General features: G+C 41.4%; 1 protein-coding gene across 2 annotated transcripts; it reads left to right on the top strand.

Annotated features, from left to right (window-relative positions):
• The first annotated feature begins 500 nt into the window (after positions 1 to 500).
• On the top strand, positions 501 to 16,637 carry LOC117483582 (ras-related protein ORAB-1-like). 2 transcript variants are annotated; one of them, XM_034131951.1, is made up of 6 exons: positions 502 to 886; positions 3,168 to 3,240; positions 12,147 to 12,242; positions 13,215 to 13,310; positions 14,706 to 14,837; positions 15,576 to 16,637. In XM_034131951.1, the coding sequence occupies exons 1-6, from the start codon at positions 873 to 875 to the stop codon at positions 15,774 to 15,776; spliced, it is 612 nt and encodes a 203-aa protein (XP_033987842.1). In that variant the 5' UTR covers positions 502 to 872; the 3' UTR covers positions 15,777 to 16,637. The 2 variants fall into 2 exon arrangements, with proteins under 2 accessions (XP_033987843.1, XP_033987842.1); XM_034131952.1 differs by lacking the exon at positions 12,147 to 12,242 and having other exon boundaries at positions 501 to 886.
• The last annotated feature ends 1,678 nt before the right edge of the window (positions 16,638 to 18,315 follow it).

The following is an 18,315-nucleotide window of genomic DNA, read 5'->3' as shown; positions in this document are numbered from 1 at the left end:
TATTCACCACAGAGGTACATTATTTTGTATTTGTCCTTCAAAAAGAAACAATTGTTGGAGTTTCCATACTGCTGGATGTTATTGTCTTTTCTCCACAAAACATTCTTTAAATTGTAAAATACATGTTTACTGAGGAAGACCCTCTACGTCTCACACAGTTACATGTGTGTGTCAAATATTTACTTCAGGCTACAGGGCTAAAAACAGTAAATTCCTAATAAAACAGATATTAAATGAGTTGCACTAATGACAGCTATTACAATAATACTGACAATAATATTTTAAGATCATTTATTAGAAAAACTATTACATTGATCACATTTATTGTGGTAATTTATGTTCAGTAATAAATAAACATAAATCTATGTGATGTAATGAACAGGGAAGTGAAGCCTGCAGGGAACTAGATGCAAACTGAAGGACCGGAAATGGTAATAACATCGTTGTCTGTTTTGGTTTAAATGCTGAACATGGATGTAGGGTCTGACCGGAAGTTGTGTTCAGTCAGACACCGCAGCCAGGCACTAGCTGACTGCACTTTGCCACGTTTCACTAATGACGTAATCCCTCCCGGTGACAGCTCTGTTGCGGTAACGACACACAGATAGAGACAGACAGCTGGTTACCGTTCGATGTACGGCTGTACACTGAGTTAAAAGCCCCAGACACACACGGCATCTTAAAACCACCTGACAGATCTGTGATATTCCGTACTCGGCTCATCAGCTGGCTGATGGTAGCTGTTTCCTGGTTGGAGTTGCAGCCATTTTGGATTTTTAACAAGAAACAACTATACAACCGGCTGTGTTTCTGGAGCAGTGTGAGCTAGCTGTTTATCTGCAGACAGGGATACACTATACACCGCATCCACAATGAATCCCGAATAGTAAGTATCAGCCTGAAGAACACTGTGTGAGAGCTTAGCTCTGTGATAACAAACTACCGTGTGAAAAGAACTTCATATTAGCAGCTAACTAAGTTAGCGGCTAACATCAGCTGACATTAGCCTTCATATCTACTTGTGCCAGTCTGAGATACTTTTAACATTACTATGGATATGGTGGGATATTCATGTTAACACCTATCAGTGGATAGCTATGTGTAACGTTCAGGCTACAGGATATTAAAGCGCAGGACATATTAAAGAGACTCTATTGTCAGGGACAATCTAAACTAAGCTAGAATGAGCTGATTGAATGTATCCTAGCCTAGTGAAAATTCCCTTTTGCCGATGTTAGTAATGGTGCGTGTGTCACAGAGTTTCCTGCTGCTACACACTCACGTACAGCTGCAGCAGTCATCCGCTGTTTACGCCCAGCAGGGCATAGCATTAGAAACCAGCCAAATGCTAAAATGTGCAAGTGGCTAGTAAATTGTTTCACGTACTAGCCAAAATGATAATGGTAATCTATTGAGTGTCTGGTAACACGTGAACTTGCACTAGCCATTTGAAGAAGTAAGGTAAGTGTTTCTGTGCTGAGCATGACTCAGTGAAAGTCATGTGCTCTGTGCTGAGGCAGCTCTCAGTCATGTGTAGCTCACATGCTATAGAGTGCATGGATGTATAATAAGAACTGGATACAGCGTGGGAGGCGGGGCCTCATTCATTCCTTTGAGAGCTGCTCATAGAGAACCGCAGTGACGCGTCCTAAAACCCGGAAGTAAGTTAGCATTTTTACCACGTCCGGTTCCTTCGACAAAAAGCAATGCAATTTCTCCATAGGATTTTGGAAAATAGCTCGAAATAAGGTCTGTGTTTGACACAAATTAAAGAGACAGATCACGTTTTGTTCTACGACATTAAATACATCAGCAGTGACCCCGCTGGTGATTTTTGAAGAGTTTACGAGTCTGAAAAACGATGGTTGTTAACATGTGGCTGAATAGGACTACAGAAGTTGTCCAGGCCGTTTTACGTCATTACACCGAACACGTAAAACACTCCCGCTTAGTTTGTTTGCCCTGTTCTGCTTGAAAGCAAGTACCTGCCTCCTGCAAACTGTTCAAACAAACGCTTCAACTTGTACCATTTAGAATCTGTAAGTGTCAGAAAACACAACCCTCTCTATTTTCCTCCATACCCAAATCTCTAAAAACGGGGCTGCAATGGATCTGATAAAAACTGATCCAGATTTGAACACGTTCCTGATGTCAGGACGGTGGCGCTACGGCTATTGGGCCAACTCTCCACCTAATCAGGGGAATGTGGGGTTGGGCCACGGCCGGCCATTGCCGCTCGAAAGCGCTGGAGACGCTGTAGTACATATGCCAGGCCTGTAAGTGGCGCTGTAGTCTGCCACAAAAGCAGCGAAGAAGACTTCCCGTGCATGGTTGCCATGGTTTCCCTTCTGTTTATTCTCTGCTGTGGCTTTTTTTCTCCCTCCCAGAGTTTGCTCCTGCTGCTGTAATTCAATGCAATCCCTCCCCGTCGAGGCAAGCACTGTAATTCTCTCCGGTTAGTCCACCAGCAGATGACAAACACCCACCTCTCCACCTCTTCCAAGGAATGAGGGGACCGTGCGGCAGAGTTTCAGTTAGGTTTTCTTTCGCCGGTCAAGATGTCCGTTAAAGTTTAAATCTTCCGGACAAAATTAGAAAAGTGCCGGTCAAAGGTCTTCTTTGTTATTTATTGAGCTTTAAAACAAATGAATAACGACTGTATATAATAAAACACGGAGGACGGAGATCTATTTTTCTCCCCCTCTTCTGACTTGATCAGAGCACGCTCCCCTCTCCTGCAGGTGGGTGTGGTCAGCTGCAGCTCACAGAATCAGCCCCCTGCAAAAACAGGGCTGGAGAACAGCAAATAGAGCGAAATGTGGCATGGCTAAAATGCATGATCTGCTTGGTATTTTGAAAACAGAAACGTATAAATATACCTTATATAGGTATGGCCCTACAATATATCATTTAAATATAGCATGATTTAAGTTGGCGTGACGTTGAAGCAGCGACCCTGCTGTAGTTCGTTTATAGCATAACGTTAGCATTTTGCTTCAGGCGACTAGATTTATGATTAGAAAATTATAAAAGTAGGGTAGACATGTGGATATTATCCCGCTGAACAAAACGTGATCCGTCTCTTAAATGTGTGTCAACCACAGACCTTATTTTGAGCTATTTCTGGATATCCTTTGACTAAAGTTATTTTTTACCTTTCCTCACAGTGACTATTTATTTAAGCTGCTCCTGATTGGTGACTCTGGTGTTGGAAAGTCTTGCCTTCTTCTTCGATTTGCAGTAAGTTTCACCAAAATGCCACAAACTGTTTTTTTTGTTTTTTTTTAAATGCATTTTCCATTTGCAGTCTTACAATATTTTAAAATATGCATTTACTATATGCTACTGTTGAAAGCGGTTTTCAGTTTGACAACAATACATACAAAGAGGACAGTGTGCAGAATTTAGGAGGCTGTAATGTTATATTCATAACTATGTTTTCATCTTTGTATAATTACCTGAAACTGGTCTTGTCATATCTTCATATATAAATGTACATAAGGATGGGGGCCTCTCCAGTTCTCCATGGTTCACTGCCATGTTTCTTTATAGAGGGGCCTTTTGTGTTTTACATTACCTTAAAGTGGACCTATCATGCTATATTTAAATGATATATTGTAGGGCCATATCTATATAAGGTATATTTATACGTTTCTGTTTTCAAAATACCAAGCAGATCATGCATTTTAGCCATGCCTCATTTCGCTCTATTTGCTGTTCTCCAGACCTGTTTTTGCAAGGGGGCTGATTCTGTGAGCTGCAGCTGACCACGCCCCCCTGCAGGAGAGGGGAGCGTTCTGATCAAGTCAGAAGAGGGGGAGAAAAATAGATCTCCGTCCTCCGTGTTTTATTATAGCCTATTATTATATAGAGTCGTTATTCATTTGTTTTAAAGCTCAATAAATAACAAAGAAGACCTTTGACCGGCACTTTTCTAATTTTGTCCGGAAGATTTAAACTTTAACGGACATCTTGACCGGCGAAAGAAAACCTAACTGAAACTCTGCCGCACGGTCCCCTCGTTCCTTGGAAGAGGTGGAGAGGTGTTTGTCATCTGCTGGTGGACTAACCGGAGAGAATTACAGTGCTTGCCTCGACGGGGAGGGATTGCATTGAATTAAAGCAGCAGGAGCAAACGCTTGCCTCGGGGAGGGAGAAAAAAAGCCACAGCGGAGAATAAACAGAAAGGTAACCATGGCAACCATGCGCGGGAAGTCTTCTTCGCTGCTTTTGTGGCAGACTACAGCGCCAATTACAGGCCTGGCATATGTACTACAGCGTCTCCAGCGCTTTCGAGCGGCAATGGCCGGCCGTGGCCCAACCCCACATTCCCCTGATAGGTGGAGAGTTGGCCCAATAGCCGTAGCGCCACCGTCCTGACGTCAGGACAGTGTTCAAATCTGGATCAGTTTTTATCAGATCCGTTGCAGCCCCTTTTTTAGAGATTTGGGTATGGAGGAAAATAGAGAGGGTTGTGTTTTCTGACACTTGGTGAGTTCCCTGGAACACCGGGGACACATATTCATGTATAAAAGACGTACAAAAGTGCATTTTGCATGATAGGTCCCCTTTAAGGCCACCATAGTTGTGACAGGCTTGTAAAACTTGGATAATTGAATCTGTTGCAACTGTAACTCTAGTTGTCTCCCAGTCCTACACACTGTCCCTTTAACTGTGATTCTCATTAACATAATAAGAGTAATTGATATGATGGTTACATGTGCAAACTCAAACATGAACTTGCCCTTAAGTAGTTTGTCCACTGTGTATCCGGCTGCTCTTTCACTTTATCCACACCTTGGCCACTTATTTGAGTGTGCGTGTATGTGTTGGGGCTGCACCATATCAGAAAACATGCAATATGCAATAACATTGTTGAATATTGCTATGACGATATCACTTGCAATATTTAAACAAACACTTAAATATATATTGTTTCTGCTTTGGGTTCACACCATAGACTGTATATATAAATGGACGTAGTGTCCGTGACGTCAGTCAGAGTTGCTGAGAAGTCCTTAGTAGGCGGATTCGGCCGCTGCCGTCTCGACAGTGACGTCAGAGTCTAACTCCAGCACGCTCCAGCCTGATCCAAATAAGGGCAAAGAGGCGGAGCCGAGGCGGCATAAGATAAGTCCGATATTTAAATGAAGAATACTCCACCAGGCACCAACACAACAAACATGTCCGAGTTAAAGTTGTGTTTCCCGGATCAGCCTCGCATCTGAGCCCCTGTAGCATCCTGGAGCTAACGGAGCTAACGGAGCTAGAAGAGGGACAGAAAGCTAGAAGCAGCAGTCACCGTAGAGACCTGTCCATCAAAGTGACCACGCCCTAATTTATGCAAAAACTTTAAGACCTAATATAACTAAAAGGGGTGCGTTATAAAAAAATGCACTCCCCAATCCATTGTCATGAAGGTGAAATCTAACTATATCCAGAATAATTTGTATTGCATCCAGGGGTAGTTTATTTCTGCTGTAAAGTTGGGCATTTTAGCATGGGGGTCTATGGAAATTGCTCCTTTCTGCAGCCTGCTTCTACCGGCCAATAGATGAACTGCAGTTTGTGGCACTTCCTTATGGGCTTCCCAGCTCTGCCCCAGAGTTTTCCGCTTGGTTCACACAAATCACATAGTGATAAGCCTATGCAGAAAAAAATGAAATGAATTATTTACATTCCAACAACATGATTTTATTGTTTATTACTTTATGATCACTAAGACATAACGACAACCATTTCTGGTACTATAAACAAAAAGATACATACTTCCTGGATTATTGAAATACATCTATAAATATATCTGAAAACAAGAGAAATTATTTCATTTTAAACAAATGTGACTATAATTATTTTAATACAACTGAAAGTTGTTGGGGCAGGGTTGGACTGGCCAGCTGTTCTAAATAATCACAGAATAGTCTGCACGCATTCATTTATCATGTCATTTAAGTTGCACACTCACAGAGGACGAAAGTGCTAAAAACATGTAGTTCTTATTTGCCAGGTATATCCGATAATATCATGATTTAGGATTCAGCATTGTCACACGTCTGCTGCTCGCTGTGTTACCTTGTGTGGTGCTGCCTGAGCAAACCGGAACCTCAATCCTTTTTTTTTTTTTTAGGAAAAACAATATTTGCAGTTCACTTAAGGAGTCATACAGACAGGTTTTTGTACTTGCTCAAGTCAACTGTTGTCATTGTACACGCACAAATTGTTCAGATCACAACCAGGGTGACCGGACGTCTCCTTCATCAGAAAATATCCGAGCATCTGTGGCCTGTACTACGAAGCAGGATTTGCGGTTAGAGAGGTAACTTCAGGGTTAACTCTGGGTTAGAGAGGTAACTTCAGGGTTAACTCTGGGTTTCCGGTCCTATGACGCTGGTTCACTTCTTACCGGGGTAGATCTCCATGGTAACTTATGCTGAACACCTAACCTGCTCCGGAGGAGGTTATAAGAGATCAACTCAGTGAAAGCACCGCCTGCTGACCAATCAGAGCTCAGTGTGGGGAGTTTAAAGCTATCGAGTCATATTACAGGATACAGGGTTCTTACACCTTTTCAAAAGTCAAATTGAAGCACTTTTCAAGCATTTTCAAGGTGCATTTTTAAGCTTTTCAAGCATCTTACAGCTGTTGTAAATTACATATTTATATACACATACTTGTACTCAAATGATTATTTCCCTACCTCACATTAAATCAGATGTTCTTTATGCTATAAACAACCAAATGTGTGTTTCGTGATAGCATTCTACATGAGGATGAAACATTTAAGAAAAGAAAACTAAGTTTAATATTTCAAAATTAGTGATCTGTACGTAGACTGGGCATCCCATATAACCTGGCTGAGCCAACATAAAACAATCAGCCAAATAACTTTTCAATACATTATTTTATTTTTTTCAATACATTATTAATTACTATTTTTGAGGTACTTTTAGGTTGGCAGTAAACATAAGTCAGAGGTAAATTGTGTACTTTTATTCCACTACATGTATTTCATACCTTTAGTTACTTTACAGATGTGGATGAATGATGTGAAATATAACCAAGTGTTAAATCAGACTTTAGTTCCACCTGGAGTAAATTCACAAGCTGCAGTATACAAAGTCATTCAAACTAGCTGCACCTTTACCAGCTTTGAGAACACTTTAATGATCAATCATTATAAAACGTATCATATATATTATTCTGAAATGGATCAATCTGCACAATGACTACTTTTACTGTCGCTACTTTAACTATATTTTGATGATAATACTTTTCTACTTTTACTTGAGGAACATTTTGAATGCAGGACTTTTACTGAAACAGAGTATTCCTACACTCTGGTACTTCTACTTTTACTCAAGTACAAGATCTGAGTACTTCTACTTTTACTCAAGTACAATATCTGAGTACTTCTTCTACCTCTGGTAGTATATTAGCCTGAATTGTAGCCACAAAATCACGCAGAGCTGCATAAAAATAGACTCACAATGGTAACAAGTGGAAAATAATAGTTACAAATGTGTACAATGATTTGTAGGTAATTTTGACTACTCAAGACACCTGACTTATACATCTTCAAAGGAAGACTGTTCATTCTACAATTACATGGGATTAAAGCAACATGTAGTTTTACTTGTATAATACTTCAATTTTATATAAAAGACAGTTTGTTTTCATCTGTTTTCAAATAAACAAAGTATTGGCTTTCAGAATATTAAACTTGTTTCGGCAAATTCAGATGATAAATACAACTTTGAAGCTTGTAACGGCATAATTACAAGCAGAGAACGGAGTAATTTAACATCACAGCAAGCATAACAACAGCCAGTGTTTCCCCGGTACACAAACTCAAAATTACACAAACACAAACACACTCGCGAGCTTCCCCCAGACCAGTAATACAAACAAAAATGTGTCTTCGGGTCAATGTGACTGATTTCGATAGAGAAAGTCACATTTGGTTTAGGCACGAAACATACTACCAGTAGAAATACATTGCTTTTAAAATCGCTCTGTGTCAAATCAATAGATTATATTTCGTGACTATAACACAAAATGCCGTGAGTGCTTGATCCGCTGAACACCACAGGATGGCGACTGACATAACATAGGTACGCTCCTCTGAAATGATTGTCCCCTGCAATTATTATTATCCCTCATCGAGTTCGCTATTCAGCTTGCTAACGTTAGCTTAAACAAACGTAACAAGCAACGTTAGCCTAATCTAAAATGCTCTACTACGGCGTACCTTTCATGTGGCTCGTCAGCGCAGACTCTCGCATTGTTATTTTTGCAAACTTTGCAGGAGGCTACTCGTGGGCTTGACCCTCGTCTTAGCCATGGCTTGTATTTGTCTTCTGCTAGCCAACGCTCGTTGAAAACGGCAACCTCCTGGCATAGTGTCATCTATCACTCATCAGAATGCCCAGGTCATATGTTACAAAAACACTTGCCGGTCACGCGCATAGCGCGGCAAGGCCGGAGCGGAGCTGTTTTATGTAAAGCGAAGCAATTAAGCGCGCTCCGACTTCGCTTTTTAGATTAAAAGAAAATAAAGAAGTAAAGCATTTACAATTTCAAGCACTTTATCCCAAATTCAAGCACCATTCCCAAAATTCAAGCACTTTTCAAACCTTGAAAACACCTCGTACAATATCAAGCATTTTCAAGGATTTCCAGCACCCGTACGAACCCTGAGGATAACATAAATACAGTTTTAACTGCTGTATGCAGGAAAAAGGTCCGGCAAAAATCACAGACTGTGTGCACATGAAAATTAATAGAATATCACCTCCCGTCTTCAGAGCAATCTGACTATTATTACATTAGCGTTAAGAAAGCTTACTTATGTTACCGGATTAAAGTAACATTACGTAACTTTTTTTACCAACTGTTCTTCCTTCCAGGTGCAATTATGTTGCTTTTATCCTGGATTAAGTGTTTAACCTGTTGAACCCCTTCGACCCGCCCCCGGGCGGAAAAACGCATAATCTGCAGGAAACAGCGTCTGAGGGCTTCTTAATATTTAATAAACTATGAATGTTTCATATCCATGTAACGGGAAGTAACTCAGCTAACTGATATGAACAATTTTTAGCAAAAAAAAACACAAGGCTAACACTGAGCCTCTGAATTAGTCCTGAGCGAAAAAATTCTAACGCCGTTAGCACAGAAAACACGGTATAACACCCTTATTACTTATCGTAAATGCAAATGCAACCCATCGATTAGCATCGTGAGAGTACACAGAATCGATAGGTATATATATCATCACTCCATGATAAGAACTCGCGACTTTATAAACAAAAACAGACATCAAAACTAGGGCTGTCAAGTTAACGCGTTAACGCAAAAAAAAATTAACGCCACTAATTATTTTAACGCGATTAACGCATGTGTATTTTTTTGTCCTCGGCCGCCCCGTAGTTTCAGAGCGCATCGAGTTTAAAATACCATCTACAAGCTGATGCTGACAGCCCCGCTCCTGCCGCCCGCTTGTGGCAGACCACACTTCCACGCTCACCGGCAGGCCCGGACTGGCCATCGGGAGGACCGGGAGGGTGTGTGTATGTGTGGCGCGGCTCGCGAGCGAGGCACACCTTACGTGTTGTTGTTGTTGTTAGCATCTGGTGCTAGCTAGCTGCGCTAACGGATATAAGGAGCTGTTTCTATGAAAACAGAGGAGCGACATTTCACCGACAATTGCGCCGAGCACTTGACTTTATGCTGGTAGCCAGACAGTGGGACATTGTACGAAAAGTCAGCACACTCAGCACGGATAGTGCGCGCAACATGATTGCAGCGTCCAGGCAGCTCCCGTTCGAGCAGCTATGCCTTGAGCTGCACATAGCTCCAACGATCCATCACAGTACACACACACACACACACACACACACACACACACACACACACACACACTGTATTATTGTATGAGAGAGGTTCCAGGTTGAATTAAGGCGAATATTTGTAATGTTCAGAGGTTGTTGTGTTTAATATTCATGAGAATATTTGTCATTGTTCAAATGATAATAAACAAACATATAAAGCATATTTGTCCACTCATATGTTGATAAGAGTATTTAAAAACTTGAAAAATATCCCTCTAAGGTACATTTAGAACAGATAAAAAATGTGCGATTAATCGCGATTAACTATGGACAATCATGCGATTAATCGCGATTAAATATTTTAATCGACTGACAGCCCTAATCAAAACACGTGGCGCTTGGTAGCCAAAACGAGAATAGGTCTTACCTTGGTCGTTGTCTGATCAAAAGTTGTCTTCAATGGCATTAAAACGATAAAAAACGCTGCTGAAGGTTAATCCATACGTTAATCTAATATGTCTGTGTCACTTTGAAATGATTTCTGATAATCTATAAGCAATATACCTACATTTCAGATTTCAGAGCGTGAGACAGGTTTTGATTTGGGGAAACTGCATGCGCATAGCCCCCACTTTTTTTTGGTAACGTTGGTGTGTATGTGGAAATTCCCCTTCGATTCTATTGGCTCTAACGGTTAAAAAGAGATGTCAATCATCAAAATCGACCAATGGGTTCCAGAGAAATGGCAAAAACACCCATTTCCACCCAAATCACCCCAGAGGTGGAGTTTTTTTTGCTAATCCTCTCTTAAAAAGGTCAAATGTCACTTGTTTTGCATCAATCTTGATACAGGGTTCTTATTATATGTTGTACTTTGGATTCCTAAAGCTTTTAGTCTACCATCCCATCATTCAAGGGTGGTTTTCACTAAAGTAAAAAAGAATTTTTGGACGGACACTATAATTTACAGTTTTTTACTATGTTCAATCTGAATTTTCTTTAAAATAAAAAAACATCTATATTGATTCTGACTTTTCTACATCCAACTCGCAGGTTTATCATTAACAAAGATTATTAATTTTCCCCTTTTAGAAGTGTAGTTATGGTCTTTTGTTCTGGAAATGTCATTTTCGAGTCTGAGACCTGAAAAACAGGCTCGGGGCTTAACAGGTTAAGTCATGGATGTTTAACTTCTTCATATTTGTCTAACATCATAGTTTACTATTCATTCATGAAGTATGACGCTGCGCTGTCAGTACGCTTCTCCATGTTTGTGATTGGTCAAATGTTGCTAACGCCGCCCCTTTCACGTGAACGTGCTCTCAGCCGGACAGAGAAACCCTGGGTTGATTTACCGAGTTGATAACCAGCGTCGTAGGATCGCTTAGCGAGATCTCGTTTGTTAGGGTTAGCTAAGCCAGATAACTCAAAGATATCCAGGGTCTGTTGAACTGGCTTCGTCGTACAGGCCACTGATGTGTGGGCGGTGGTGGCGAAGTCGATAGGGACTTGGCTTGGCAACTGGAAGGTCACCAGTTCGAGTACTACCGAGGTGTCCCTGAGCAAGGCACCGTTCCCTACACTGCTCCCCGGGCGCCGGACATAATGGCAGCACACTACTCCTAACACTAGCATGGGTCAAATGCAGAGAAACAATTTCGTTACATAGTACCTGTACTGTGAAATGACAAAAAAGAGCAATTTAATTTAATTAATTAGTTAGGGATGGTTATACTATGGCAGCACCTGTAGTTTTTAACAGATATAAGGAAGGTAAACAGTGGCCGACTGCACGCTGCCACTGCAAGTCTCGGATCATGCAAGCAGGCTACGTGTTCTGTCTGCTGCCGTCTGGCAGGCGGTACCGCAGCATCAGGACAAAAACCACAAGACTGAGGGACAGTTTCATCCCACACCTGAGCTTGCACTTTTTATATTTGTATTTGGTGTTATTTATTAATATAAATAACACCAAATAAAAATATAAAAAGTGCAATATTAATAAATAACACCAAAGGAACCTGCTATCTAAGTTTTTCATACATGACCTCACTTCACCATAGTTGTGTATATGTTATGACAACACACCTTTGAATCTTGACATCTAGAGCAGGAGGCCTTCATCTGATTTGCCACGTATTTTAACATGCAGAGCATGAATACATCGCACATGAAATAGGCTATCATTGATCGCAGTACCAGCAACCTTTGCGTATACTGCAAATGTTGATATTGCAAAAACAATAGATTTTCTGTACATTGTGCAGTCCGTGTGTGTGTGTGCGTGCACCATCTAACTCTGACTGTTTCTCTCTGCAGGATGACACATACACAGAGAGTTACATTAGCACTATTGGTGTGGACTTCAAAATACGAACCATAGAACTAGATGGAAAGACCATTAAACTTCAGATTGTAAGTATCCTGCTGATCTCTCTTCTCTTTGTTCTTCCATGAGTCGCTCAGAGATGAGAATCATTGTTAGGACATGGGCATTAGATCACATGTGTCAAACTCAAGGCCCGGGGGCCAAATCAGGCCCTTGGTGGATTTAATTTCGGCCCGCAGGATAATTTTGAATTACTATTAGATCTGGCCCGCCGGTATATTGCACGCACACCTTCACTCCATCCTGAGGATTTCCTCAGCTCAGAGCCTGACCCCAAACATTGATGAACTTGCACCCAAGATGAGATGCCAAGTATCTGGCTTAAACTAGCATCACAGAGCAGCACACTGAGTTTACATGGATGTTTCCTTCTGCACGTTTTTTCTTGCGACAACAGGGCTGGTTTGTTTTTTTCTTTGAGGGAAATAGTTTTTTTGAAGCTGTTGTTGGCCTGTGGAAAAATGAATAATCATAAGAAACGACTCCGGAAAAGCTGCAGATAGAGCCATAAGAAATTAATGCAACTGATTATCATGCTATGATAGGCAATCATTTAAGCTTTGTTAGTTCCAGGTTTAATATGTGCAATAAGTTCATTTCAATAAGTTTTGCAATAAACATTGAACCAGTCCGGCCCTCGACTAGTACCCATTTTTTAATTTTGGCCCACTGTGTATTTGAGTTTGACACCCCTGCATTAGATGATCCACATCAAGTGTTCTAGTGAGTATTTGGCAGCAGCACAGTATGTATGTGCAGGAGTTTTTGTAGCAATGCATTTAAAGAGTGAATACATGAGATGAACTATGAATGCTACGTTGAGTTGCTATAAGGGCTTCAAGTGGAGAAGCTAAATGTGCCAGGAGCAGCAGAGAGCCTGTTTTACCGATAAGATGATGAATATTAAACAAAAAATGAAAATGCTGGGTAGTGAGAACAATTGTATTGCTTTGGTCTTTGTCTCCTGTCAAAGCTGTACTTATGTTTTCCTTTTAAAGTGGGACACGGCGGGTCAGGAAAGGTTTCGCACCATTACCTCCAGCTACTACAGAGGGGCTCATGGGATCATCGTAGTGTACGATGTCACAGACCAGGTCAGTACGCCAACTCCTCATACTCTATCCATCTAGTCCGTTTATGTATTCAATTATCAGCCATCACATATCTGCCATGCAAAATGAAAACATCCATACATACAGTGATGATCATGAGAAAGGTGAGGTATCAGCCAAGAACTACACGGGAGGAACTTGTTAATGATCTCAAGGCAGCTGTGACCACAGTCACCAAGAAAACTATTGGTAACACACCACACCATAATGGATCAAACCCTGCAGCCCCCCCCCCCCCCCCCCCCCCCCCCCCCCCCTGCTCAAGAAGAACATGAAAGGCCTTCTGAAGTTTGACAATGAACATCTGAATGATTCAGAGGAGGCTTGGGAGGTGATGTGGTCAGATGAGACCAACATAGAGATCTTTGGCATCAACTCGACACGCCGTGTTTGGAGGAAGAGAGATGCTGACTATAACTCCAAGAACACCATCCCCACCGTCAAGCATGGAGGTGGAAACATTATGCTTTGAGGGTGTTTCTCTGCTAAGGGGACAGGAGGACTTACTGCATCGAGGAGAGGATGTGCGGGGCTGTATACCCTGAAATCTTGGCCGATAGCCTCCTTCCCTCAGCCATGGCACTGAAAATGGGTCATGGAGGGGTCTTCCAGCAGGACAATGACCCTGAACATACGGCCAAGGCAAAACAGGAGTGGCTAAAGAAGAAGCACATTTAGGTGATGGAGGGGCCAAGCCAGTCTCCAGACCTTAAACCCAGAGAAAATCTGTGGAGGGAGCTGAAGCTTCCAGATGCTAAGCATCAGCCTCAAAACCTTCAGGATTTAGAGAGGGTCTTCAGAAAAGGAGTGGACCAAAATCCTTCCTGAGATGTGCACACACCTGGAGACCAGCTACAAGAAGCGTCTGACCTCTGTGCGTCCAACAAGAGTTTCTCTACCAAGTACTAACACATGTTTACAAGGGGGTCAAATATTTATTTCCCATGGTTAAATGTAAATCAATTTGTATCTTTTATTTAATGTCAATTTCTGGATTTTCTTTTTGATATTCTTACTCTCACTGTTAAAATAAACCTACCATTACAAATATAGACTGGTCATTTCTTTGTAAGTGGGCACACTTACACAATTTGCAAGGGATCAAATAATTATTTCCTCCACTGTATACTTATATACTAACCGAGTGAAAAGCTGAATTGTCCTTAAGACACTTCCTTAATGAAGTGTCTTCTTCATCTTACTATTTGAGAATTAAGCTTCTGTTCACTTCCCTCAAAACATTGATCCTATCCTCATTCTGCACAAAGGTTGTTATTACTGTCCACACAATGCAGCCTTGTGGTGGCTCATAGAGCCACAAACAGTCCTGCCACATCTGGTTGCTCAGTTCTAATGTTTAACTGATCCCTGTTTTAGGAGTCCTTCAACAACGTCAAACAGTGGCTGCAGGAGATCGATCGCTATGCCAGTGAAAATGTCAACAAGCTATTGGTTGGGAATAAGTGTGACCTGACAACAAAGAAGGTGGTGGACTACACAACAGCCAAGGTAAAGCTGGTGTACAAAAACCTTCTCACTCCTCTCTTGTAGGGAGTCCGTGTCTCTGCTTTAGTTTGACATTTTGGAAGATGTCTTGTGAAAGTTAGCCAAGAAGAGGGGCAGAGCAGAGGGTTTGGAAGTACACGCTGCTCTCTACTTCAGCCAAAGGGGATACATACAGTGGCAAAAAAAAGTATGGGAACCCCTTGGAATTTCCTGGTTTTATGCATGAATTTGTCATGAAATGTGACCTGATATTCATGTACGTCACAGTTAACGACAAACACAATGAGCTTAAAGGTCATGCAATATGCACTTTTTGATGTCTTTTATACATAGTGTCCCCAGTGTGTAGGAGACTCACAAAGTGTCAGAAAATAAAACCCTCTCTCTTTTCCTACTTACCCACATCTCTAAAAACGGAGGTATCCAGATTTGATGTGGTCATGACGACATTACAAAATGTTGGGCTGGCTTTACACCCACGGCCCTATCAGAAATGTCGCTATCCGTCGCGGTCTGTGTTTACACTAGCAAGCATCGCTAACAGTCAGAGCTAACACAGGGTGAACTATAGGCCAAGTCTAAAGGCTGAGTCTAAAGCTTAGGTGTTCCTACCTGTTTTTGCTATCATGCAGGGTCATGTCGTGTTTAAATGTGTTATTACTGTTCACTAATTAAATAATATAAAGTAAAAGCCTAATTTATATCCACAATCTGTGCTCTGTGCTCCTCTGCTATGTGCAGGAGTTTGCAGACTCTTTGGGCATCCCCTTTTTGGAAACTAGCGCCAAGAACGCCACCAATGTGGAGCAGGCCTTCATGACCATGGCTGCTGAAATCAAGAAGAGGATGGGCCCCGGGGCCACAGCCGGAGGAGGGGACAAACCAAACGTAAAGCTTACCCCCGGCACTACTGTCAAACCATCGTCAGGAGGATGCTGCTGAGAGGGAAACCACTTTCACTTGGCCCCCCCCCTTGTCCTCCTGTATTTGCAGGCCTGTCAGACTGTCTGCCATGTCCTCAAACTCCACTGTGTCCCCCCCCCCCTCCAATAGACAGGACAGGGACGATTGACATGTCTCTGTGAGCAGAACAAGAGGAAGTTTCCCATATTTGTACTGTACATAGTAGAGCCGCACTACCAAAAATAAATAAAGCATCATTCTTATTGTCACACTGTCCTGTTATTGATTACTAAAAATGTATTACCCCCCCCCCCCCGAGACTACTTTTTTGTTTGGCCCCCTTCATGCAGGCTTATGAGAACAGTGTGTTTATCTGCATTCCTCATACGGATGGTAATGAATCAGCTAATTAGCTCTCTTTTTTTTCTATGATTATGTTGCCGTGTCTATCAATGTGTCCTTCAGTCTGCACAGCAGCGTCTCACTGTCCACCATCTGAAGTCTAGTGCAGCAGTGTGTGTGTGTGTGTGTGTGTGTGTGTGTGTACATATATACATATATGTGTGTATACATATGTATTTGATCTGATTTGCCAGTCCTGTAGTGTTTGTTGCATTATTGAATCTTAATTTTGGTGGCTAAAGACAACCTGAAGTTTGTAGCTCAACTTTTAACTCTTCAACTGAAATAAATATTGTACTACCAAACTGTATGAAATGTGAGGACCTGTCTGCAATTTCTGGTCAGGTGTATAGAAAACCTGTTTGAATTATTTATTCTACATTCTTTTGGCATATGTTTTGCCAATTACACAGGGTCTGTTTGCAAATGGCTGTAGGCATATATAAAATACAATGTTCTCTTCTTTTCATAATAAAGGCAAATGAATTCAATTTGAAAGGAACTCTTGGGATAGTGTTTCCTGTATGAAGAACAATTTGAAACGGTGCTGTAATGTGTGGCTCTAAATCAGGGTCAGGTCACCACAACATGGCCAAGGATGTGTTCGTGTGGACATGCATGAGAATCTTAAGCTCACAGTGGTCCAGCTTCTGAACACCAGCTTTTCTCTAAACTTAAGCATCATTCACAGCTACAGTCAAATATTGTACCTTCAACTACATTTTTATCAAAGCTTTAGGTTCTAGCTACTTCTATTTAGATTATGTATACAACATGTAAATCAAGTTCATGTGGTTAAGGTACACAGCAGTATATGAAGTAATAAAAAAGGTCCACCTTATTAATAATTATTATCCAGGTTCAGATGTATATATGACGAACATTAAACAGATGAGTACTTCTTCCACCAGTGCATGGAACTTACCCAACAGAGATTCAGCTGCTGGAAGCAAAGCCTGAGATGATTGCAATAATTCCTGCACTGGAACAGACGTTTAGTGAAACAGGAACTACAATTTATGCTGACAAGGATGTTTTATCTTTACAAAAATCTGAGGCAGGATTATGACTAGTGCTTGCAGCACAGCTTCCTTGATCCCTGGGGAAATGGCAGCTATTTTGCAGTAGTCACAGGAAGACATGTAAAATGGTAAGAAGTGGGGAAGAAACCTGTGATAACTCAAGCCCTTCCTCGTCATGTTTTACAGTATGAGCTGTGCTTACAGGACATCATAGTGAAGTTTAGTCTGTTTACCTTTATTGACATATAGCAGCAGAATGAGCTGAGCTCAGAGGAAGATCCAGTTTAACATATGAAACCATGTGGATCTAAAGTGTTGTTGTGCCAATCAATTGCAATTCATTATGAGCCTAGTCAGAGTAGACAACACATTTGATAGTTGATTAAGTTGGGAATAGGGTATTCAATGTTTTTATTGAGTAAACATGTATGTTTTAATATGTTGTGATATTAAGGCTACAAAGTAAGGTGTGCGCTAATACACACTGTATAATACATAGTATTAGTTTATATATAGGGTTTTTTACACCCTTGGTGTGGTAGTGATGAACGATCAGCTGAATCCTCAGCTCCCTCAGCTCCCTCAGTTTTCACAGCTTTAAAACTAATTAATTTGTCCAACCCTCAACTTTTATAATCTGTTAAACTCTCAGCGTAGTCGTAGGCTGTAAAGAACTGTAATCTACAGACCTGCTCATAGCAAACAGCAGGCACTCACAGACACCAGCTGGGGAACAGAACAAAGCATTTAGCAGTTAAAAAGGGACAGATCATACATGTTCAGTCTCTTCCTGTCAGCAGCCGAGATGCTGCTGCCCCATATACAATTCACAAGTGGACCTTTAATAAAAAAGTTTGAGTACCCCTGGGGATGGAATAAAACCTCACAGCTCGCCTCCTGATCTGGCTTGGCTCTGTTCATTCCTGCCCTGTGTCTGACAGCATTACATTACATGTTAGTTGTTAGACGCTTTTATCCAAAGCGACTTACATACTGTGGACAATCCCCACAGGAGCAATTTGGAGTGAAGTGTCTCAGGGACACAACGACATGCTGACTGCAGTGGGACTCGAACTTGCTATCCCCTGCCCATTCTTTTTCTCCAGGCCGAAGAAGAAGCTAGAGGGAGCATCCATCTCATTTATGTTGAGAAA

This window comes from Trematomus bernacchii, unplaced genomic scaffold (genome assembly GCF_902827165.1).
Source record: "Trematomus bernacchii unplaced genomic scaffold, fTreBer1.1, whole genome shotgun sequence".
NCBI lineage: Eukaryota > Metazoa > Chordata > Actinopteri > Perciformes > Nototheniidae > Trematomus > Trematomus bernacchii.
Note: the sequence above shows the minus strand (reverse complement) of the source record. Positions and strands in the feature narration are given on the sequence as shown.

What these genes read in the sequence shown, in the direction of transcription:
- LOC117483582 (XM_034131951.1), top strand. An exon ending in AGACCATTAAACTTCAGATT is followed by an intron (nt 12,243 to 13,214) that starts GTAAGTATCCTG and finishes TTCCTTTTAAAG; the next exon opens with TGGGACACGGCGGGTCAGGA. An exon ending in TGGACTACACAACAGCCAAG is followed by an intron (nt 14,838 to 15,575) that starts GTAAAGCTGGTG and finishes TGCTATGTGCAG; the next exon opens with GAGTTTGCAGACTCTTTGGG.